Below are 25796 nucleotides of genomic sequence, written 5' to 3' on the forward strand. Positions count from 1 at the left end.
AAAATTTAAATTATGATATTCTTTATTTTAAGACACAATGAAAAAGAAATAGTCACATTTTTGATCTAGTGTATTTTTGAAATTAGATTTGATTTTAAGATTGTGCCTTTAAGGGGCAAAGACCATTCGCACCCACCCACACACACGCACCCACACACACACACACACACACACACACACACACACACACACACACACACACACACACACACACACACACACACACACACACAGAAACACATTCAGGAATAAGGTCCTTGACAGCATGTTCTGAGTGTTGCATGCAGCCACTAATGCTTTACTAATCACCTCATTCTAGATTTCACAGCATGAGACCTCACTTCTCAAATGCACATGCACACACATGCACACACACGCACTCTAACATTTTCGCTCATTTTCACACATACACATCATGTGTGTCTGCACAAAACACAAGCTGTGTACACACAAAGAGCCACAAAGAGCATGCTACTGTAACTCCCCTGTCCATTAGTCCTAATTAGGGCCCAGTCTCAATTAGCATACCTACTGTAACCCTTATGTGGACCTGCTAGTAACACTATGCAGCGTCCCCTCTCACTGTTTCTGTCTTTGATGAAATGTTCCTCCCCCCGACCATGACTTCCGTTTCTTTTTCCACCTTCTCCTCTCCCTTTTTTCTTTTTTTGTTCACCTCCTCTCTGGTCGTCACTGGAGCCTTTAGCTGTAGCAGCATTTGATCAGTCAGCTTCAAGCCTCTACTGTGTCACATGTCACTGTAGCTATGCGCTAGCTAACGAGCCTCTCAAAAAATAAACACATTCACTGGGTGAAAGGTTTCAGATCATTAAGTTGATTTTTAAACAAAAATGGCTTTTTTTTATTGACAGCGAGCTACTCTGCCTGCAATACTGCCTTTTGACTCCTCCCACCACATAACAAGTTGCCACTACGTATTACTAACCCTGCCCATTTTCTCCTCCGCTCTCCCCCATTCCCACCTGCCTATTGGATGGCATGTAGAAGAGCCCACCTGTCGGCAAGGTTTGTCCCCTTTCTGTCTCCTTAGCTCGCATTATGAGCAAGACAGCACAGTGCTGTCTCACTGCCTGCCCATCAGCATTTCATTTATAAGCATTCTTTTGCTTTTGAATATGTATAGATGTATTTTTTCCAACACAGATATTGGCAAGTCACAAATCTTAAAGCCACATTGCATGGTGTGGAAAAAAAAAAAACGTGGAAGTAGAAATTTAGTTCTCACCTCAGGCCAGACGTTGTTCAGCATTTTTTCAGTAGTAGACATCAATGGCTACTTTAAAACAGTATAAACTGTGATCAAAAAAAATCTGGAGAGATGATTTTAAATACAAATTTTAGCCAAATCTTTGGCCAATTACCCCTGATTGCACCTCATTCACCCCAAACCCTGCTGCTAGCTGCATGTTTCATTTTCCTTCCCACCTCATACACAACACACACACACACGTGCGCACACACACGCACACACACACATGCCTTGGAGGTATCGAGTGGCCACTCACCTGGATCTAAGTGCTCCCTGTGGAATGTGGTGGCTAATGATGTGTCCACAGCATGAGCTTTACTTACCTATTTACATCAATGCACTCTAATAACGTTAGGTAGCTTTGCTTATTCACATCCTTAACATTTAGAGAATAAATTGTTGATGACATACTTGAAAACTGCTCTATTTTTGTCTCTGCTGGTCGGAGTCGGTATCATTTCACTCTGGATAACCCTCAGTGAAATAGCTGCATCTGAGCTTTTTTCTTTGAAGGTCCCTAAATCTGATGGTGGCATTGAGTGCAGACCAAAAAAACAGTTTTATGAAATCCTCAATGTGGAATAAGGCATTAAATAAACTCGGCTAGGTTATACCTGCAGGTTGCGCTTATCTGCCATTTCACAACAGCCAACCTGCATTCAACCCGACTATTAGTCCTGCAGTCAAATCTGTGATGCGCTTGACTAGTAATGTCGGTCTGCTGTCTAAGCAGCTGTCCCAGGGGCCGTGGCTGAGCTGGTGTGTGTCTGTGCACACATCTTTCTGTGCTTCCTGGTGTCCTCTTTCTTCCATCCACTTCCCTTTTACACATGCACGCACACACACGCACTTAAACGTATGTATGTGTATGTAGTAGTGAGAAGGGTCTAATGTGGTTACTTTGTGTCACTGAAGACTTAATGAGGCGAATAAGAAGCTTTTAGAGTCAATGGAGGTGGATAATGCGGTTGCCGGTTCACTCATGTATGTGTGTGTGTCTGTCTGTGTGTGTGTGTGTGTGTGTCAGTCTTTGCCACCGGCGAGTAACATTGCTGTTTTCTTCTGCCCTGTTGCACCTGAACTAAAAGGCTAAGGACTGCTTGGCCTTCTGTGTGGCTGGTGTGCGTCTGTGCCACTGCCAGCGCTAAACTGAACAACGAGCGTCACTCGCTGCAGTTATTAGTGGACAGCTTGTCACACAGTCTGAAAACACTGAAATGAAGTACTGCAGGAACACTGCTAATCCTGTCCCAGGCCGTCCTGTCTGAGAGAGTTTTTAGCACCGCAGGAGACGACAGAGGAGCGTACTTAACTCTCAACACACGGATCAGTTGGTGTTCCTTCCTATCCGTACTGTAGTAGTAAAGGCTGTTTACACAACTCCTCACTCACCCTGCACCTCTCCTCAAACACTGCTGCTCATACACTACGTGCTCTCCATTCCTACACACACTGAAATCCAAAAAAATGTGTCACTTACACTACTACTACTACTACTACTACTACTACTACTACTAGGGCTGTCACTATGTCTTTCACCACATTCAACACTATAAATATTCAATTGAAGGGCCTGTTTCAAATCAAACTTCATGTCGGGTACACACTGCATTTTATATCAGACCATTTAATAAAATGATATAAATATTTATTAAATCTTTTTAGAATGTTTTCAACAACAAATTTTTCGTCTTTTGCTTTGTTTTTGTTGTATAAATATAAATCTACCGGTACTGACAAATTGCCTTGTACTAAATCAAATTCGTAAACCACAAAGCAGGTTATTTAAATCCCTTTACCAGACAAATAATAATATTAAAATGTGATTCATAAACACTTTGACTGGAGGCCTGAGCGGGATGTTGCTTTGCACCATGATGGTATGAACACAGATGACAGCCCTCCCCCGTCTTCCATCCCTCCCTCTCTCCCTCCCTTCCTCCCCCTCCTTCCATCCTTCCCTACATCCCTTCCTCCCTCCCTCCCTCACCACCTGGAGCCAGCGAGCCGTGACACCAGAGGGAGGGAGGGAGTGAGTGATGATGAAGGGACAAGGGACCGAAGAGAGAGAGGGGGAGAGAGAGAGAGAAGGCCACAGAGGGCTAGATGAAGAAGAAGAAGAAAGGGAAGAAAGGGAAGGAAGGGAGGGATGGGAGGATTCACGATGAGATGGGGCATATGTAGACACATGTAAATAAAAAAATGTCTGTGTGTGACTATTAATTAATTTTGCTAACACATTTACTGAAAGTGATTGTGTTATACATTATATGGTAAAAGTTACATAAGTATTGAACTGCTCTTTTTCAGTGCATTAAGTCATACATTTAGACATTTTAATGAGGAAATTGCTGTAAAATGTTGCAGAAACAGCAGAACGCGCTCAAAACGACGATCTAAGAATAAAGTGATGATTTATGAGTGTAACGTTCTCATAAGTCCATCGACTCCCCCTGCATTGTTCAGTCTTTGGCGTTTTCAGTCCCTCTCTGTCATGCTGGTGTGTGCATTTCTTTCTCCTGTGACACTGTTAAAAGAAACTGTTTGCTGTCTGTTATCCCACATAACCCGCCAATGTCGGCTTTATTGACTGCGCATGAATACATAGACAGAATTTTTAGTGTATTTCGGTTTGTGTGTGTGTGTGTGTGTGTTTGTGTGTTTTCCAAGGCTGGGAGCATGGTGGTCCCCTGGAGAGCTAATTTTGTCGTCTTCTCGCTTGATTTACCTTCTTCTTCTTCTGCTGTTTATTACCAGTCATTACAAGCTGTTTGGAAACCTAATAGGACACACTGACAAATAGACTGGGAGAGACCCAACTAGGATAAGCATCAGAACACAAAATAGTAATTTCATGTGTGTTTGTCTATGTGTGTGTGTGCGTGTTCACTTATTGAGCACACGGCCTATGATAGAAAGCTTTATACCGCACTTTACTAGAGTGAGTGTTTTTGTCAACATAACATAAGCTACAGTTACTATACTGGACTCTACCTACAAACACATTTTTTATCCCCCCCCTTCTCTCTTTCTCTCTCTCTTTCTCTTTCTCTCAACCCGTCCAGGTGTGGCTGCACCAGCTGCTAAAGAGAACAGGACAATTACACACACACACTAACATACGGACACACACACCTCCTCTCGCTCTATCTCTGCTGGCTAATTGTCACAAGACAAACAAGGCGCTTTGCCTTTATGCGCTTCATAAACAGGGGCCAAGCAACAATTAACTCCCTGCTTAATTCACTAACTATTCTGAATTCATTTTCTCCTGTGACAGGCACATCTGTCACAGCTGGTAGCAAGTGAGAGTGTGTGCTTTATTCTGTGCGTGCATTGGAGGCAGAGTTTGGGCCTGTATAGTAATGCAGATGCAACATAAACATTAGGGCGGCTTAATACCGTATGTGAGACCCTTGGTGGTCTGTTTGTGTGTATTTAAGACGAGGAGGGAGACGGTACAAGGTGCCAAGGGCGTGTGAGGGCCAGTGCCGACTCACATAGCATATCTGTGTTTCGACAAACTACGAACCAACTTGTTTGACAGCAGCAACAACACTTTGTTCGTTTGCTGACAGCCATTTTTTAAAGAATAAACAGAGCTATTAGTGTTTAGTGTCTCACATCCAGAGAAAAACAAGAGAAAAAGAGATATAAGCATAAAATTTAAGGTATTAAAGCCAAAATGTGCCTGTTATTTGTTTGATTTGTTGTGTAGTTTCACCTTATTTACCTCTATTTGTGTGGCAAAATTTCAACAGAGAGGGTTAGTGTTGACTGTTGTTTTGATCTGAGTTTTCTAAAGCCCACAATTGTCGATCTGCACCTGTCGTTTGAAGTGTCAGACTCATATGGACTACACACAAATGCTACACAGTTAAGAGCCCAATTAGTCTCTTGCGGCTTACTGCCATTGACAATAGTCACTACAGTACTTGACAATGAGACAATGTAATCCACTGTTATTGTTGTTGTTGTGCTTGAGCACAGACATATACACTGATATATTGATGAGGCTCTGGAAAGCGTTCACAATCTGATCCACCTCTGAACTGGTGATGGCACCGACTCTGAACTGGGTGGAAAAGGGGGACATAGTGTGTTGTGTGCATATGTGTGTGTCTGTTGGGTTTCTGTGTGTGTGTGTGTGTGTGGTTAGTTACGTATTATTGTTGTGTTTGCTTGCTGAGTTTGTTTGTATGTGTGTGGGAGCAGGAGGCAGCTGTACACTCTTTTAAAGCATCGTGATGTAACACAGCAGGGTGGGTTGACCTGTATTTTATTTCAGCTGCGAGTGTGAAGATAGCACAAGTGAGATAAAACAGTGTGGACACAAATAATTGTTCGAACCACTGAAAGAAGTCATACAAAACAAAATGGCCTGCTGCGAAGGGTTTAGTGATGCTCAAAACAATATAATATAACTGCAATGGACCAGCATCAAATATCTAACACAACAACTCTAACCTGGATTACATACATGAATATTTTACTTCCACAAGTGCACCCTGTTGATTTGGTGTGAACAGTTTCAATGGAGCTGCTTTTCTAGGTGGTGAAATAGAGGGCAGGTATGTAGACATAGAGATGTACACACATCTGCAGTTCAGCAGCAGCACCAACCGCAGCCTCCAAAATGTCTGTGAAGTTGAATCAACACCTCTCTGAAACAGATTCAACACAAACGCAATGTTATAACCTCCATTTTAGATACGATTTAGTGCAGTATTGGTGGTCTACTATATTCGTTTCCACTAGGTGTGCCTAATAAACTGGCAACTGAGTGTATTTGTTGTTGAATTAAAAAAAAAAAAACACTCAATAACCTCAATTTTAGGAGGAGGAGTGTGAAGTCTTAGATACAGAACCTTGGCAAATACGGCCAAACTCTCAATATGGATAGCTGGCATGGAAATATGTTAGTAAATATTATTTTTAATCTAATTTAAGGAAACCAACCCTGAAATGTCCTTGAATATTTCACTATTCGTTCTCTTCTTGGAAATGTTTTGGGCCTTGTAGAAATTGGATTTTTCTCACCCAGTGGATTGGTGTCATAAATCAAATTTCTCTCCCTGTTTCCAAACACACGTGCATGAATATTAGAGACTAAAAATAAAACCGTGCAAAAGGAAATTAAATGTAAGCAGTGTAATAAAAAGTTGGACTTCAGTCAGTGCTATCTAGGAAACTGAATAAAGTAGGTTTCAGTGTAAAGGGAGGAACGTAGCTACATACTGTAAGTGTAAGTGAGTGAGACATCAGGAAAACATGTTGACAGGAATAGTGGTGAGGTTCATACAGAAAAACTAATGAAGAGATAGAAACTGCAGAGGACATGGAGGCAAAGGGGAGAAGAGGCGAGTTTACACAGATCAATAGGGTGAAAGGAACCGAAAATGAGGGTGTGGTTGGGTGGATCAAGATGAATAAAGCGAGAGACAGAAGTGGAGTGTGTCAGAGGAGAGGGAGACAGAGAGGATGAGAGCGATTTCTGGCAGGTTTTGGCTCCCTCTCAGTCCTCTTGCCGAGCAGCTGGACTTCATTAGTGGCTGGTGTTAATTACTGGGACTGTACACACACACATGCAGATAAGTGCGCGCACACAGGCACATGAACAAACACGAACGGAAGCGCGCAACATACGCGCACACTCACACAGCCTGTGATTCAGGGTCACCTTGCTAGCCTTGTTTGAACCAGCAGAGAGAGGGGGAGATGGTGCCAGACAGACAGAAAAACAGAAATGGAGAGAGAGCTCACACGCGAGTGTCGGTCCACTGTGGGAGCTTTATATGTTATTAATGGTATTCTCAGCAGCTGCATAGTGAGCAGCTGGGAGATGGACAGGTGATACTGTAGATTAGCCAGGGAGTGGACTATAATTACATGTATATATGGATCTGTGCATCAATTTTTGATTGTAATCACAGATTATAAAGTGGGGAGAGACGAAAATTATGGATTGTGTGGATAACGGCTGCTTACGGAGAGGATTATTAATAGCAAAAGAGTGGAATTGCATTTAACAAATGGGTTTGTCCAAATCTGTTTGGCTTTTAAAGAAAGTTAGGAGTTGCTCCTCATTTATCTTAACAGCTTCATTGATTATTTGATTTCATGAACAAACTCAGTCTCTATGAAAAGCTAAACCTGTCTATCAATATGTTTTTTCTTTGATGTTTATATCCTAAGAAGGTCCCAGTTAAGGCAATATGTGCACTCTTTTTATGATCTGTTATTTCCATCCGCATGATGTTTTGGTGATGTCACTATACAACACAATAGAACTGAATAAAACGTTCTTCAATAGCAGCAGTTTTGTTTGAAAACCGAGCAAGCTTTTCCTAATGTTGAAAATAGAAAAAGCAGAACCTGATTACCGGTGATCAGATGCAGAGGTACTTACATTCATATTATTATTTCGTTTTTTTTTTTAAATCGTGAATCCTTTTCCCTGTATCTTGTTTTTTTGTTTTTAGCTTAATTTTTTTCCTTGTTACTCTACCTCTGCTGACGCCTCGCACTAGCTGACCCCCTGCTGTTCCTGCAGACCAAACAAATTCCATCAAAGCAGGGCATCTGAAACGCAGCTGAGACAAGAATCAGACGGGAGTAACAAGGGAGCAGGTAAATCCAATAGAGACCTCTGAAACAATTAATCAGTGTTACTAAATTTGTATCTATCAGTGCTTGCTGTATTTGACTGTAATGTGACGTTACAGCGCAGTTCACCATCAAACAGATATAAATAGTTGGATTTTTATTGGAGAAGATTTACTTCCTGTAAGTCATGAACAAAAAATGTTAGATCAGCACGAGCTCTCCTTTAAGTTGAATGTTTTTTTGAACCATGACTTTTAGAATATTAATGTTCTTTCGATCAGTCGTTGAGCCGTACAAATTCGTGTGGGTGTAGTAATAAAGAGCTCAAACAGAGCTTTGAGCAGTGACTCACTTTCCTCATAATGATGGACTGTTTGCTCAGAGGTCATGACCTCATCAAAGAGATGTCCAGAGGCTGAGCAGGAGATTGATTATTGATTTATACAGTTGTGTCTTTTGACTTAAATTTATGAGAGATAATTACTGTCTTCATTAACACGACTGGATTCATCCATGGCTCGTTAGAGTTACTGGATATTATGGATGTGCTGGTGGAAGCCAACACTGTGGTGGTACTGGGCAGCCCCCATGTGTGTAATGTTGTAATGTTAAAAGGTTTAAATAGTGAACCTCAAATGGACCGATGTGAGTTTCTTACTTTGACCATGAATTTCTCCCCCCAAAAAAGCAAACTGACTCTCGTTTTGTGTTTTCTGCCTTATTGTTGCTGTCTGCCTTCGAATACACACATCATGTCTTTGGCATACATAGTGTATACTTGGGCCTGTTGCCAGAGGTGGTTCATTACTGAAATATGTGTTTTTTTGTGTGTGTGTGTGTGTGTGTGTGTGTCAGACAAGGTTTTACAAATGAGAGTTAATTAATAGAACTCGTATTTTTTTGGCTTAATGGAACCATAAAAAGACTAATGGACAAGTCTCTAATAACATGGTTTATTGAAAGCTCCACCATTCGGCAGCTGACTCCAAAATCGTCGTGTGTCAGTCAGAGCGGCTCCTGTAGAGAAATGGAAGATGGTGTAAAGACAGGCAACAGCACAGCATGAGGTGGGATGCAAAGCCATGCTGGGAGAAGTTGAAGGGTTTTCTTTGGCTCTTAATTACATGACAGAAGACTGGAGAAGACAGGAGCGGGAGCGAGGAAGACAGAAAGGTTGAAACAACAGTACACACTATTGCTCTTATCTTTCGTCTCTAAACAGATGTCGGCCAGGCTGTTCTCTTTATTGCAGTACAAAGGCCTTCTGACAAAAACACGCATACACACAAACACACCGGCAAAGCACATGCACACACACACACACACACACACACACACACACACACACACACACACACAGGCAAGCACACACATCATCCTGGGTAAATCAATGCATTCTGGTTTCAGTAATTTCCCAAGGTGCTTTGCTCTGCGCCCCCTGGGTGAGCAAGGTGACAAAGCCAGTCACGGAGGAGAGAATCTCTTACTTTCTTACTTTTTAGCCATTGTTTGCTTTCTTTTTTCCTCTTCTCTCCTTTATTGCTTTCAGCACTTGCTTTTCTCCGTTTTCCATGTGCGTTAACACAACACGCAACACTCTGCTACACTCTGTAAGGAAACATGTTGACAAATGACAAATCTATAACGCATCAGTGACAGGCAGACTTAATTGGATGATCGAAATTCACTTGAATCTGAAACAGTGTCTGTGTTTTAGCGAATTTATTTTGCCTTAACCAATCAGTGAGGTATTGTGAAGGAGTGTGATGATCACAGAGCATCTGTGAGATTACAGTACATGCAGTAACATGTAGAGCTGCAAAAAGCTCACACATTTCACTATTTGCATAACAATATTTCTGCTGCGTCAACAATGTGAACCAGACAAACAGAAATATAACACTTGTAAAAGCACATCTGTGTGCTAGAGGTAGCAACAGTCACAGAACTATGGGACTTCCTTCACTGACAGCCTGTGCCTGCCGATGTGCTGAACAACTCACCTGCAGCTCTTCAGCACATTGGTATACGTTAAGTGTAAAGACTTTGTAATCTGATGGCATGCTGCAGGTTTGTAAAGCAGACAAGGAGTTATGCTGCAAATAGCACACGCACCTCCCAGCCCCACACATAACATCATGATAATTACAATCATTGTCCTCACATCATTGTTGTTGTGTAATATGGTATTTAGGTGTGAGTTTTAGTCATCCAGTAAGTCCTTTTGTATATTAGTCATTTGCTTTTTTAAAATTTCCTCCTTCCACCACTCTACACACGCACACGCACACACACACACACCTCACCCCACCTCACGCCACCTCCACCCACCTTCACGTCCTCATCTCATGTTCTCCGTCCCTCCTCATCCTTGTATCTCTCCTGGATGAGAGACACTCATTTGTGACAGAGCCAACCTGCTAATGGTGGATGGCAAGAAACAAAATTGGCCATGCCAAACGCGCACACACATACACGCACACACACACACGCACACATTTGTACGTACAAACACGGACATCCATCTGGATACACACACACAGAGACTGTCTTACGCAACCCGCATGCACACACACTTTCTCAGGTACATGAGCACGCACGGACACACATCGGTGCATAGATACACAAAGCATTCACACTAATGTATTCACATAAAACTCTGGATGCTCCCTGCTGCATTGCTCCTGGTGCTGGGCTGCCTCTCTGCTCTGCGCCGTGCCTCCTCCTCCTCCTCGCCCGCCTCCTCCCCCACCACCTCCTTCTCCTTCTCCCACTACATCTGGCACGCTCAGCTGCCGAGGAGCGCCATAATTATCCCGCCGGAGACGCACACGCACACACACACACACACACACACACACACACTACTGCGACGAAAGCTCACACATACTTGTCTTCGGCGATCCGCGCCGCTCCCTGCTGCTCTTAGTTACTACCGGGGCTTCATTAGAGTGTGTGGAGAAGAGTGTGTGCATGTGCAAGTGTGTGTGTGTGTGTGTTGATGTATGGTACTTTTGGATGCTATCCAGATGTTTTTTCTTTATAGTTGAGGAGTCGGGTGTGTCCTAGATGCAACTGCCCTGCTCCTCTATGCTCAGTGATTTGAGTTTGAATCCTGCCTCTCTGACATGTAATCTAGCTTCTCCCTCCGTTCACATAAGTGTCCAGTCTAATTTAGCCATCATGTATCAGACAGCAAGTGGGCAGCGGAGAGTATTCATCTGTCTGGGATGGATCTAGGACCTCGTTGGGTGCAGGAAGGAGAACGTGGATGTTGGTGCAAGTGCTGTATCACTTGTGCACATACAAGAAATTCCCTCTTCCTCTGCTTGTATTTATCTTTTGAATATAACTGGAGTGAATTAATGAAAGTCTTGTTTACTAGTATGCGTTACCAGAAATTAGGACACTCTCCTCGTGATAATATAAATGCATTTCATAAAAGGAGTAGACATGAACACAGTCACCCACACTTTCTCTCTTTTTCTCTCTCTGCAGTATTAATTGCGGGGCTGTTTTTAGTCTGTCTGGTGTCACATTGTAATTACTGGTCTGTACAGGTGAAGGAGAGGCTGAGGTCAGAGCGCCGCAGCCAGACCGTGTGTTGATGGCTGTGTGTGCGCGTGCGTATTTATAGTATGATTGGCGTTCATTGTGCGAGTTCGTGGTCGTGTTTGTGTAAGTGAAGTCTCTCAGCGCCCGCTGTGGGTGCTCGGAGTGGTAGGGCAGGTTTGATTCCCAGCGCCACTTTGTGTCAGACTTACCGCAGAGCAAAAAGCAATTGAGCTTTGTGAAAAAGGTCTGGAAACGCCTCCCACCATTCTATTTTCAATCCGTGCTTTTAGAGCCGCAGGAAGCGTGGAATAAAACCTGCATCGGTGACATGGATGGGTGCTAAAAAGCAATCAGGTGACAAGCTTTGACTCTCTCTGTGTGTCACTGAGGCAATAAGCCACTTCAGCCTGTTGATTGCAGTCTCTCTAGATCAGTCACCTTCAGTTTTTACCTAATCCTTTTTTACTACGGAAATGACTGTAAGGCACTTCGTTAAAATGCAGCCATTATAAAGAAGGTATAATTAGCTAGAATAAAGCTGCAGTCATGTGTAGATATAATAACAAGTCCTTTTTCTGCAAGGCTCTGCGTTTGGCAGCCATTTTGGCAACACCCGCAGGCTGTAATTCACGAACCTATTAAAATGAAGGGAGAGAGAGTTGTGTGTGAGAGAGAATGCGCTTTCAGTGGTTGGAAATTAAAACTACATTTATAGAATTACATTTTAAATTGCCCAATTTCCTCTGGTTGTAATCTGCATCAGCTGTCATAAACCTCAACTGTCACACTGGTGATAAAGCAACAACACAACTTCCTTTATATGTTATAAAGCAGATGATTGGCATGTTCAGGAGAGGGCAGGCTATACAGTATGTGTCACTGCATTATGGGCCAATCTATTCAGGACTCTTAAATTGATCTTAATGTCTCTGGTTTAGTCACAACTCAGTCCTGGAGACTTTTCCTCTTTGCTCCATCAGTTTTTCCTCCTGAATACCATGCCATGCTGATACCGAGGGCCTGGTCACACAGGAAACTACTACTGGCTGACCAACAAAACTTGTACGACTGACTTCTGTCTGCAAAACTTTATGGCAGAATTTCTACTTCAAAAGATAGCTAAACAAAAGTGACACACAGCTTTATTTATTTTTCTCTGTTCCCTTAATGTTCAGAACAGTATAGAGATTGGACATTGGTGCTGATTTCCACTTCAGAGTTGAACTCAACACAAAGAATTTGTGGGTTTGGTTGGGCCCCTGTGGAAAAAGGTCCACTAGAATCGTTTTGCTGTGAGTTTTCCTGCGACCAGGCCTTTATGTTTGAAAGAAGCGTTAATTCTCTTTCGTCCAGCCTCGGACTGATCTGACTTAATCACTAGAGAAATCACATCGTCTCTCTGTTCCCCCTCTTTGTTTGTTTGTTTTAAACAAACATCAGTGAGTCATCTAAAACCAGCGTGAATTAATTATTCTGTTGGTTTGAATAAAGCTGGGCAGACACTGTGTTGTATTGATCTTGTATGTTGTGTTAACTCTCAGTAGATGTTTTAATCAGCCTTTTGGCATGACTGCATGACTCCTATGCTCATACTAAATGAATCAATTGATCGGCCACGACTTGCTTCTCGCACTTAACATAACCACAGTCTAAATGCATTCTTAATAAAGTTGTTCAAACAAGATGGCCGCACCCTCCGTAAGGTTAAATACAAGGAGAGAGAGGCAGCTAGTTTGTGCAGTTGGACAGAGGAAAATGTGCTGCTGCAGGTGGCTGGGAGTTCCTGATGAAATGCTGTCTGCTGTGCACTGAATTTCAGTTTTATATCACAGCAGTGTCAGTGCTGCTACAGTTTTAGCTACATCTATCACCAATAAAACTGAAACAATTTCACTACATTTTAAAATGGACCTTGTTTATGAGTAGATATTACGGCAAGCAGACTGTGAAACCACTCAAACTGCAACACAGTCGTCTGTCTTTCGGTCAGTTTGTCTGTTCCTGGACATACAAATAAAACCACCAATATTGATTACGCCACATGCAGGTGAAATTGGTAATACATCTGTGCTGAGAATATCTTGGTCAGAGTGATGTGAATTCCCCGCTCACATAATGAGAAGCTGTGGGACCAGGTGAATGGCCTGCTGTAGTAGCCCTCAGTTCCTCGCTCCTCTTCTCCTTTAATCCCTGCTGCTATCTCCTGCACTTCATCATCCTATCTGTCCCTCCGCCCCACCCCACCCCCCCACCACCACTGCCTCCCTCTGTTCATTGTCTGTCCACTTCCCCTACAGAAACAGATTTACCCAAGAGAGGCACTGGACGGACACACACACACACACACACACACACACATACACAAACAGTATCGCTAGGGGCTAGGGGCCTAGGTAGAAGTGTAATTTCCCTAGTGTTCTCCCTAACCTGGAATATCTGACAGTGTGACACCAGAAAAGAAAGGGCCTGCATGTATGTGTGTGTGTGTGTGTGTGTGTATGCCCATGTGTGGATGGGGAGATGTGATGTTTTGCAAGAGGGGAGAGGTCTGAAGGTTTTGGTTTTGTTGTGTTTTTCTTCTTGAGCCTTATTTCCACTGTGAGACCAAACTGTTGCAGGGCGAAGAGGTAAATGTCACATAATAGAGTTTATCACAAGGTCAAGCTCTTGTGGCAATAAGCTTACTGAACAACCCCCATGCATCTGTCGTATATTGTGATTTGACTGTTACTGTATAGGAAATTATTGTCTTAATAATGGAAGCATAGAAATCAGCATCAGAATGGTTTTATTTGACACGTAAAGGAAAAGCTCAAGTTTTAGTCATGGAGAGAATACTGGGACCTTATGCAAAGTATCATAAGTAAGTACATGTCTATAGACTTTAACATCTTTAGTACAGAGAGAGAGAGATTTCTCCAAGAGGGAAAATAATTCCCAAGCCAGAGCAGTGTTTGAGCTTCAGATTTAGTTGTATCACTTTACTGATCCCCAACTTCATATAGAAAAAGAATCATATCAGCAGTCAGTCACATTACACTGGTGTGCTTTACTTACAGTTCAACAGTATGTGGCACGGCACTGCACAGGTATTTCAGACATTTTCACATCACTATTAGTCAAATGGCATCATGTCCCGAGGTCCCGTCTCATCACAAAAGGTGACCGGTCCTTCGCTGTCCGTGCTCCACAGCTGTGGAACTCCCTGCCTGGCGATCTCAGGCAGGCAGCTCAGTGGCTTCTTTTAAATCTCTTCTAAAGACTTTTATCGATTGGCCTTCTCTTAAAGCAGAAGTAAGTGATATTTTTTTGTTAATATAAGTCTTAAATAGTTATATCTTCCCACAGCAATCACTTACATAGAGTGTTTGGACCAAAACACGGGTCTCTCAGTCACTCTGCTCTGCTCTGAGCCGAGGAGAAAACTTTTCTCGTATCCTACAAGTTTTATCCAATGAGGAGAGAGAACAGCATGAAGGGCTGTGTGTGCAGCCAAGGGATGCGCGTGAATGTGGTGACGTAGGGACGAGGACCAATAGATCCGTGACAAGTTCGATCTGGTACGAGTTCACGGGTCGGAAGTTACGAGTGGCCGTTATAGTAACTTTCACAGGTAAAACAGGTCTGAAAAACACGAGTGGGTTGCCTGGAACGCTACAAAATTGTAAGTTGTGACTTGAAGCTGTAATTTACGGTTTCAAAAGCCTGCCTGGAACGCAGCATTAGCCAAAACGACCGGATCGCTTACTTCTGCTTTAATTTTGTTTGATTGCTTTGTTGAGGATGGGTGATTTTACATTTTTAAGTCCTATTTTATTTTATTTTAATTTTACTTCTCTCTTCCCTCCGTTGTTGTATTATGTTGTTGTCAGGCAATCTGATATGTTTTTATTTCTGTTGTACAGCCACCTTGTAACTCATTTTTGAAAGGTGCTATATACAGTAAATAAAGTTATTATAATTATTATTATCATGTTCACTAATGACTGCAGTGTCAGTCTCTCTGTCTGTCTGTCTGTCTGTCTGTCTGTCTGTCTGTCCATCCATCAGTCAGTCGGTCAGTGTTAACGCCTGCAGACAGCGCTCGCTTCCTGACTAAAGTCTGGACAAATGGCTGTCGGATCGATAGCTTCCCACCAGCAATATTTGGTATCAATGCATGTCCTCCTCATTACCGCAGCAGGCTGCCCTCTCCATGGACCTGAATTATTCATACACACAAACAGACACAAATATGCAGCTACACACAAACACACACACACACACACACACACACACACACACACACAGAATACTGCATCAGAGAAGAAGCTGGCGTTTTGCTTTCTCTGACTACCTCCAGTCGCGTCTTCCTCCCGCTCACGAGGAGAAGACTAAGCACCAGCCCCGCCTCCCTGTCTCTCTCTCTCTCTCTTTTTTTTTAACGTCTCATACACCCAGATGCTTACTCATGAATACTTGCCATGCTCAGCACTTTTCCTGCCTGTGTGCTGTGTCTCATATTTTAGTTTCTAATAATACCAATTACGCCGCACCATTATTTTGTGATTCTGTTAAAATTTATCTTTAATAACTTCGGCATCCCTCAGCAAAATTAGCTTGCAGTTACATAAGCGTCTTGGTCAACATTATCAAGTGATAAAACGGATTAAACAGTGCATTAATAACTGTTATTATGAACTAATTTGAATGTTTTATAGCCTGCGTCGTGTGCAATCTGAGTCAGTGTGGATTTGTTTGGGTATCGACAAAAACCTTCCACACTAACCTGTCAGTAGAATAAATAAATGAAAAGATTTTAGTTAAATTCTCACCTCTCCATCCATCTCTTCTCCCCTCCCAGTGTGTTGTCTGTCGTTCATCTGCTGTGATCCAACAGAAATGACCCGCTCTACACCTGGTCTGCTGTCTCAGTGTTATAATAGCAGCAGTAATCATCTCCTCCTATAATAATGATAATAAAACTTAACTGCCTGGTGTTGTTGTAGCTGTTAGTCACTTAATGTTGTCTGCAAATGGTTTCTAATGATGCCACTTGTGTGTGTGCGCGTGTGTGTGTGTGTGTAGTGTATGTGTGTATGTGCGGTCCCTATAGTCCAATCATGCCTGCTCTGCGAGAGGAAATAACTATGGGATCAGTGATAATTGCAGAATACATAAAAACTGGTGGGAGTCTGCTCCGGCCCACACCTTTCACTACACCTCAGTACAAACAAAAACATGGGCAGGTTATGTCCATGTTGTCCAGTGTCAGTTGTCTTGAATAAAATGCTTCTCTAGTTACAGCAAGTGCTTCATTAGGTTATTTTATCGTGATTGGCCATGCACACCATAAGGTACCAGTGACCAACACACACAAGCACATCACAGATTTTAGCATTAACCTACAGGGTTGACTTCAGGCCAGATGTTATAGGGCCTGCTCTATGTGAATTTTGTGTGCAAGTGTCCAAAGGAGGGTGGGAATGTTTTGTTCCACCATTTAGCTTAATATTCAGTATGTAAGTGTGTTTCGGTTACAGAGAGCTGGTCCTACTGTAGACAGTGATTAACAAGTGTATAAGTATAATTCATTGCATCCAGAAACTATTCGCAGCGATTCACTTTTGTCACATTTTTCATGCAGCTGCCGTTTGCTGAAATCATTTAAATTCATTTTCCCCTTCATCAATCTGCTCTTAATACAGCATAATGACAAAGTGGAAGCATAATTATAGAAACTGAAGCACCTTCGGCAGCAACTACAGCCTCTAGTCTTTTTCAGTATAACAGGAGAAACTTTGCTCGCCTGGATTTGGGGATTTTCTGCCATTCTTGCCAACAGATCCCTCCTGAGCTCTGTCAGGTTGGAGTCTGGTCAGTGTGGAGTCATTTTTAGGTTTCTGCTGAGATGTTCGATTGGTTTCAGGTCAGGGCTCTGGCTGGGCCACTAAAGGGCATTCATAGAGTTAAGCCACTCCTGTGTTGACTTGGCTGTGTCTTGTCTCAGCTGAGGTGAGCTGAAAAACACCTCACAACGTGAAGCTGCCACCATCATGCCTCACCTTAAGGGTGGTACAAAATTGATAATTAACTTTATCTTAAAGGGACAACGAGGAGTTGTTTTCACATTACATTTCCCTTGAGCCTCTGCGCACGGTGATATCCTTGGACCGACGCAAGACGGACGTAAGCGAAAACATTTGCCAAGAATGATTTCATTAATCCAGAACGAAAGTCGGAGGTTCAAAGACTATCAGATACAGTACCATCGTAGTTCCGACCATAAGCGGCGATTCGGGAGCGTTATTCCCATGGCCCGCTGGGCAGCGTCCGCGAAACCGAAAATAGGAAATGCTGGGCAAGCCAACCACTAAATAATAATAACAAAATAACAATAAAGACAATAATAACAAAATAACAATAAAGACAAAACGATATCGAAAATGGACCCATTAACAAGTGTGAGTAACGTAGATTCATCCACATTAATATGAGACTTTTTTATAACCAAATACAAACTCCTCGTTGTCCCTTTAATAGCCTTACACAGTCAAATTTACATCCATAACACCAGAGAATCTATTCATGGAGTCGTTTCTTTCTTTCTTTCTTTCTTTCTTTCTTTCTTTCTTTCTTTCTTTCTTTCTTTCTTTCTTTCTTTCTTTCTTTCTTTCTTTCTTTCTTTCTTTCTTTCTTCCGTGTGCCTCCTACTGAACAGAGGCTCACATCAGTCGTCACTCTGCAGTTCAACCGAGATCAATGGAGTGCTGCAGTGGTGGTTGTCCCTCTGGAGTTTGTACACTCACTGTCTATTGTGAATTGCTCTAATGTTGTAGTGGTGTTGCCATAGTGACCTATTAAACAGTTGGTGTCACGGTGCACTGATGTCTTTTAGTTTTTGCTATGGTATACTCAGTCGCTAACCACGAGTTGTTGCCCTGTTATGTTGTCGTCAATCAGTATAATGTTAGCTATCAGTCGTTGCTATGGTACACTCTTCATCATCAGTCATTGCTATGGTACATTGTTCCTAATCTGTGGTTGCTATGGTATATTGTTAATCAATAGATGTAGCTATGGCACATTGTTCACCATTGGATGTTGCTATGGTACATTGTGTATCAGTATCATCAATTGTTGCTATGGCACAGTACTTATCATCAGGTGTTGTAATGGTAAACTGTTCATCATCAGTTGTTGCTATGGTGAAGTGTTCGCCGTCCAACAGTGTACTACTGCATGTCTTGCCTTTTTAGTATGTGAAGCAGCATGGACGCTCGACTCTGGGGCTGAATTCAGATGAGATATCTGTGTTTGCATGTATGCATTTGTGTGTGTGTTTGTGTGTAGGCGGGGGGCAGCGTGCCCTGAGGCGCTCAGTCCTTAGCGGTTGGCTAACGGGGCGCAGAGCAACCCTCATACTCACCCTGATCGATGTGGTGTGTATGGATGTGTGTGTGTGTGTGAACGCGTGTGTGTATGTGAGTGTGTGTCTCGTTAGCAGGAAGCAGAGGAGAGTCCAGAGACCCCTGCATTCCCTGCCCAGGGACACACAGGTCCCAGCACCTGGACCATACACATGTACATACACACCCACACCCACACACTTACACCCACACACACACACACACAGACATAAGCTACACAAAAAAGATGCAGATGCACACTCCAGACACACACAACTCACCACCACCTCTCTCTCTCTCTCTCTTACTCTCATTTCTCCGTCTGTCACTCTCATACACACTTTCTGCTTGACACACACACACACACACACACACACACACACACACACACACACACACACACACACACACTCACACACCATGCATACAGATTGAGTACACACAGCAGTCCCAGTGCGCTGCAGTAGCACTAAGCTTAAAGTACAGACATGGCCTGTAACACAAACACACTCGCTGTGGAAGACAATGCTTCCAGGGGTTTCAGTGTAGGAATATAAAGAAAAGAGACGGAGGCAGCGAGACACAGACGACGAGAAAGTTGAAATATGAAATATGTTCATTTCTTTTTTTATTCATCATCATTTGCGCTGAATTCTGCGCGCATGAATGCCTCTATAATGGGGTTTCTTATGCATGGCTGTGTTTAGGTGCATGTGTGTGTTCCTATAATCATTATTTCAGTCATGTATTAGCACCCTCTGTCAAACAGAGAACAAGAACAAGGCAAGTGGATAGACATCAGGGGTGGCACGTGCCCCAGCTGTGTGTGTATGTGTGTGTATGTCTGTGTGTGTGTTTGTGAACTCACCAGATGGACCATGAAACTGTTGATGTGGAAAAGGTATGGTGAGTGCAAGAAAGAGCAGGTTTGTGTATTTAAATAAGACTACTGATGTTCAAAGGTCCATGGGTGTGAAAGCAGTCCATCTCATTGTCAAGGACACCTTTAATTACAACAGTAGGGGGTCCTCTGTGTGTGTTTAGTGTGTGTGTGTGTGTGTGTGTGTGTGTGGATGCATGGGGATGGGGATGGGGAATGGGATGGGGATGGGGTGAGATGGTAGTTGCTGATTAATGCAATTAATTTGTTGGTAAGATGATTAGCTTTTTGACACTTCTTTGGAGCTCTACATGAAAATTTTTTCCCTAAAAAAATCTGCAGCACTTTTTTTTTTTGTACGAAACAAATAGCTTCAGATAGAAATAGATCCATATCCAGCAGTGCCAACATCATTCACATTCATCATGCATTAATAGTTTATTATTGCTATGTGACTTCATGCAACTTATACTTGTAATATCCCTTTAATCATATTGAAGCATCTTCATCGTCTCATACTTACAGGGAAGTCATAACAAAAGTAAAAGCATGTTTATTATTCATGACTGGATTTATGACAGCTGTTTTAAGACCCCCATGGTAAAGCTTCCACACTCTGCACAGACTGACAAATATTTACTTTTTCTGACTGTAGGGGACAGGAATAATGTTTTTACTCCCAAATTATTGAATAGCTGCTCAGTCCATAGTCACAGATGTATGGGATTATTATCATCTGCATCCTCTTTATCATGACATGTGATGAAAGGAGGAATTGTGTAACATTGTTTTGAGGCGGTGCTTGACATACAGTACATATTTAAATGACAGACATCACCCTCTCACTTCCACACATGTTGGGGAAAAAAGCAGGAACTTAGTTGCCTTTGCTGTGTGAGTGTGCAGCTGGTGGACACACTGGCTTTAATGTGTTGAGACTGCGACAGAGAGGAATCTTAACAAGCTAATACTCAAACTGAAAGGCGGTATCTGAACACAATGCTGTCTGTCACCTCAACATGCAGACAGGAAAGATGTGTGGATTGTTTCTCATTTGGGCATAATTAGAGAACAGTTGTGCTGTAATGATAAAATAATTCCGCCCAACTTCAGCTACACAGCTCTTACAAATGGAAGTTAAAAAAAAAAAAAATACAAATATATCTAAATGTTGTTGGTCTTTCTTTTCTTCCCCGTTTCCCTCCTCCTCCTCTCAGCTCCTCCTCTCCCTCCTCCCCCGACCCCTCCTCTTCTCTGCAGGACGAGCTGGAGGTTGGGGGGGGTTTATGAGTTGGCAGTCCGACTGCTGAAAGGGTGGACACCTATGGGGACCCTCACAGCAGCACACACACACACACACACATACACATACACATACACACACACATGCATCCACACACACACACATGCGCGCGCACACACTACATACCCAGAGCCAGGGCCCAGGGAGAGTGTGTGTAGAGAGCAGCTGTAAGGCCAGTGGACTGTTACTGTAGTTCTTTGTTCAGCCCTGGCTCAGCTCCACTGAGCCTCTCTCTCTCTCTCTCTCTCTCTCTCTCTCTCTCTCTCTCTCTCTCTCCCTCTCCCTCTTTCCTTCCCTCTCTTTCCTTCCCTTTAGCTGTCTGTCTCTGTATCTCATAAATCCTTGACTTTTAACCAGTGCTAGCATTTATGTTAGCCATATTAATAAATATAAATCGTACATCGTGCTAATGAATGTCACACAGTGATGATTCGGCAGTCATGGCTGGTTTATGAGAGTTTTTACAGTTTACCAGGCGCTGTGAGGTTGGAAGAGGAACAGAGGAGTTAATAACAAGAGTCTGAAAAAGGTGAAGAGAGGTGTGTGAGTGACTTCTCTGTTTGATTGACATGTGATCTCTGGGAAGTGGAGTGGGAAAACACCACAGAAGTGACTGGTTACCCTTAATGACCATCTTGTCTGTCCAAAATACAACCTTACATTTTCAACACTACATAAACATGTTCATGAGAGTTTGGCAGACAAAGAGAGAGAGGGACAGGTGAATCACAGAGAAGTACAGAGAGAAGGATCTATTTCTGTTTCACACAATCAACGTTTGGTACATAACCAACATCAAGCTGCTTTTTGTCTGCCTGTCACTATTGTGACTTCCCCACATGCTGTGTGTGTGTGTGTCTGTGTGTGTGTGTGTGTGTGTGTGTGTGTGTGTGTGTGTGTGTGTGTGTGTGTGTGTGTCTGTCTGTGTCTGTGTGTGTGTGTGTGTGTGTGTGTGCACGCGCGCGCCTGTCTTTGTATGTTTGTGTGTAATACATCTGTCCCTGTGGGTCTGTGCTTGGGCATAGCAGACATATCAGTCATGTGTGTAGATTCTCCTTGTGCCAGTGTGTCATGCCAGTTTCTGAAGTGAAGGGATGAAAGAAAGCATCTTCTGTCGCCACGGCGATCAGGCTAATTACAGCAGCTTAAGTGCTTTACCCACAGTCATCACACACTGTCAAAATACACCACTGAGCGCTTGAGCGTGTGTTTTAATTTTTAAAGACCATGAAAGCTTGCTTTTAACCAGCTCAATCGCACTTTAGAGCGATGCGTGTGACTGCACGCAGATGCACGCACACATTTGTAAACACTTCACTTAACAGTGGGAGGGTGTGAAGGAACTTGATGCTCAATTTTAGGTAATTTTGCATGGTCCTTCATTCAAAAGTTCCTTCCTCTTTCTTACCACGTTTCTTCTCTGTTTTCACTGAAACAAGTTCAGCGAAGACACAGACAGCATCCGTGTGTCCGTGTGTAGATTTAAGATTTATTTTAAAAGATAGAGAAAATGGGACGAGTGTACGGGTTAGTGTTTATGTATGTTGCTCTTTGTGAGTGGATAAATGAATTACTCTGGGAGTTTGTGTGTGTGTGTGTGTGTGTGTCTACATCTACCTGTGCATCGAGGGTTTTGGGGTTGTACGGTGCTTTTGGAGCCCTAATGGAGTGTGGAGTGTGTGTTTATGCACTCCCAGGCCGCTGTTTATCGCTTAGCGAGCTGGAACTAATTTACTAATTGAGTTTTGAGTTGGGAAGAAACGACAGAGAAAGGAGAGGGAGAAAGGAGAGGGAGAGTGGGATGGAGAGATTCGCTAGGGGGCTTCTGAAGGAAGTCTTACGTTGTATGTTTGTTGAGAGAATTAACGAGAGGAATGAATTGTATTTTTGTAATGTGTAAGTTATGTGTTGGTGTGGCCTGACTCCTGTCTCTCTGTCTCTGAGTAGCACACATGGACTCCTTTCGGTGTCTCTTGGCATCGTCAGTGTGTGTGTGTGCATGTCTGTTGGGTAGCTGACGGGCAGCTGTGAAAGCCTGCTGGTAGATTATAAAGAAGCCCGGCATCTCCCAGAATGCACTTCAACAGCAGTTCTCTATAAAGAAGGTGGGGGTGAGCAGTCAGAGCACAGACTGAAGACAAAAAACAAAATGAGGAGTAACAGGCTTTTTTCTGTGAAGTTTTAAAAAAGGAAGCAGTCAAACAAGGTTCACATCAGCACTTTTTACAACAATTAGTTGATAAACTCTCCTTTAATGCAATGCATCGTTTTTTAACTTCACACTACACTGTATACACAGATATTAGAGAGGACTAGTGACCCTACTAATGATGCACTGTGAGAAAACAAAGGCAGCAACCTTTCAAGCTACTGAAATGATTTCAAATATTCTTGGAAAGGAAGTTCAAATGAAACAAAACACTTGTCGTTTATTTCGTTTTACTCAACTAAATATTGCATGCACTTTGCACCATACACTGTGGCTATGAAGTAATGGTTTGATACTGGCGTATACTACTGAGTGTCATATATGGAGAGCATGTCTATAAATCTGATCTTGACCCGCCTTGAACAGAGAGATGCGTTCAGGGGAAGGAGAGGAAAGGAAACAGAGAAGTAGCAGACGGCTCGCAGGGAAAATAAAGCAGGAGGACAACATGCAGAGAAGACCTTAGGTGAAGACACTATGGGAACACAAGAAGAGGGAGTTGAGTCTGTAAAGGAGGGGGGTTGTTCGGGGAGGTGACGGGGAGGTCTTGGGTGGAGCCATTAGGGGAGTCATGTCAGTACCAGCTGCCTCTCTCTTCATATTTTCCCATTATCCCCCTGGGGCACTGACCAGAGATTTCTACAAAGGTTGCTTTAAATCTAGCAGAGAAAAAATGACCTGATATATTCCTGCAGGTTTTCATGTTTTTATTTTTTATCTTCCTCAACACTACGAAACAGTGATTTTCTAACTATTATAATTTAGCAATTTACAGAGGCACTTACACAGTAAATAAAAAGCACTTTGAATATCTTTGTTTAATTTATACTTAAGATATTTGCACTGGCTGACTAGCTGTGTGTGTGTTACGCTGTGTACACACATATTACAGTGGGATACAACTTGCTAATGCCTGTTTTGGAGATCTTTTACTCTTAAACACATGACAGTAAAGACGTCAAGCGGCAAGGATGCTAACGACACTGTGCATTAGAAACAGCATATTGCTGCATGTTGAGATGTTTAGTGTCAGGTTCATTTAGTTCTGCTCATGAGCTGCTAAAACATTATTTTGACACAAACATGAATACTGTGGGAAAGACGCACATCATGAATCCTTTAGTTTACTCATTTAATGCTCAATAGGTGACGCACTGGCTTTGATTTATTGTACTGAGGACATTTATATTCTGAAATTACTGCTGAAAGCAGGAATAACCTGGAGTGAATCAGGATTTTATGTGATATATTGCTTATCTGAAAACTACAGGAGTCTTAACACTTCACATATTTCTATTTAATATTTTAAATGGACAATAAGTAAGACAAAAGGAGACTACCGAGTTGAATGAGAATATTATTTGCTATTCGTGAGTGAAGACCTTTGTCTGCTTCGAAAATGATGTTCCTCTGAGTCTCTGTATTAAAACAGTCTCCAGAGCATCAATAACTGGCGGATTTTTTTTTTTCTCCACTCAGAATGATTTTTATGATAAATCTTCCTCTTTTTCCCTCTTGATCTGTTTTGCCTTTATCCCCAGTCCTTCCTCCATAACCCGGCCCCCTCCTCTCTCTCAGTGGTCCTCCTGTTCTCCTCATCTCTCCTCCCCCGCCTCCTGCCATCTCTCCATCCCTCCTAGGGAGAGCAAATCCCTCTTTTCCTAGGTAGGAGTGTAGGGAGGAGTGGTACGGCTTAGATCTTGGACCCCCGCATCGTCCCTTCATCAGCCCCCCCCCCCCCAGTGCTCCCCTCCCTCCCTCCCTCCCTCCCTCCCTCCCTCCCTCGCTCCATCCCTCATCTATCTATTCTCTTGTTAAATTATGGTTTTATGCTTCCTCTCCTTCCCTCCCCTTTTCCCACTTACACTGCCACCTCTTGTCTTTTCTATTACATTTGAATTCGCAACTAAACTCTTGCATTGAGCAGATGTTGTTATCAAGCATGACTCACAATATTCAGAGTGGAATAATCTTTAAATCCTGCATCACCTAAAACAAAAAAACTTAGAAACTAATATGGCAGTCAAATGCCCTCCTCTCTTGTTTGCCCTTCTCATCATATCCTTTTCTATATTTTATGTTTTTGCTTTATTTTTAACAATAGACAATAAACAGCCCGACTCTTGCATGTTTCATCCTCCTCCTCCTCCTTTCTTTTCCTGCTCTGTTCTTTTCAGCCAGGTTCCCCACCTTCGTCCCCTCTGTGTCATCATCTCTCTTCCTCTCTGTACTTTCTCCACCCTAGTTATTGTTAAACACAGATTAACTATCGTGTCTGAAACCCCCGGCCCCTCCACCTCCTCCTCACCCGTCCTCCTTTGCTCTCTCCTTTCCCTCCGCAGACTCAGTGCCGTACCTCTGCCCACATCCTTCCATTCGTGCACTTTTTTGTTTTGAGGGAGCGGGGGGTCAGACAGTCATTAGGATTTCTTTTCTCTGTTCTTTCACTCATTCTTTTCATTCCTCTTTCTGTACGCCGTCTATCTGGTCCTTTTACCTGCCACTGTTAAAGGGATGTCAGTTCCCAGTTGAAGGCCTCGTTTGAGGGAAGGGTGTTCAAATGAAAGGGAAAGAGCGAAGTTGGA

General features: G+C 42.8%; 1 protein-coding gene across 2 annotated transcripts in view; it reads left to right on the forward strand.

Moving 5' to 3' along the window:
• znf423 (zinc finger protein 423) overlaps nucleotides 1-25796 on the forward strand; it is a 144286-nt gene that overhangs the window by 80539 nt on the left and 37951 nt on the right. Inside the window, exon 19 of one of the 2 annotated variants that reach the window (XM_085779858.1) lies at nucleotides 1006-1026. The exons of the other annotated variant lie outside the window; for it this stretch is intronic. Coding sequence (XP_085635984.1) covers nucleotides 1006-1026 — 21 coding nt within the window. The remainder of the gene's footprint in view (nucleotides 1-1005; nucleotides 1027-25796) is intronic. 2 annotated transcript variants of the gene reach the window in all.

The sequence above is a fragment of the Trachurus japonicus genome, chromosome 6 (genome assembly GCF_045865225.1).
Source record: "Trachurus japonicus isolate A0001 chromosome 6, Traja_1.0".
In the NCBI taxonomy this organism is placed as follows: Eukaryota; Metazoa; Chordata; class Actinopteri; order Carangiformes; family Carangidae; genus Trachurus; species Trachurus japonicus.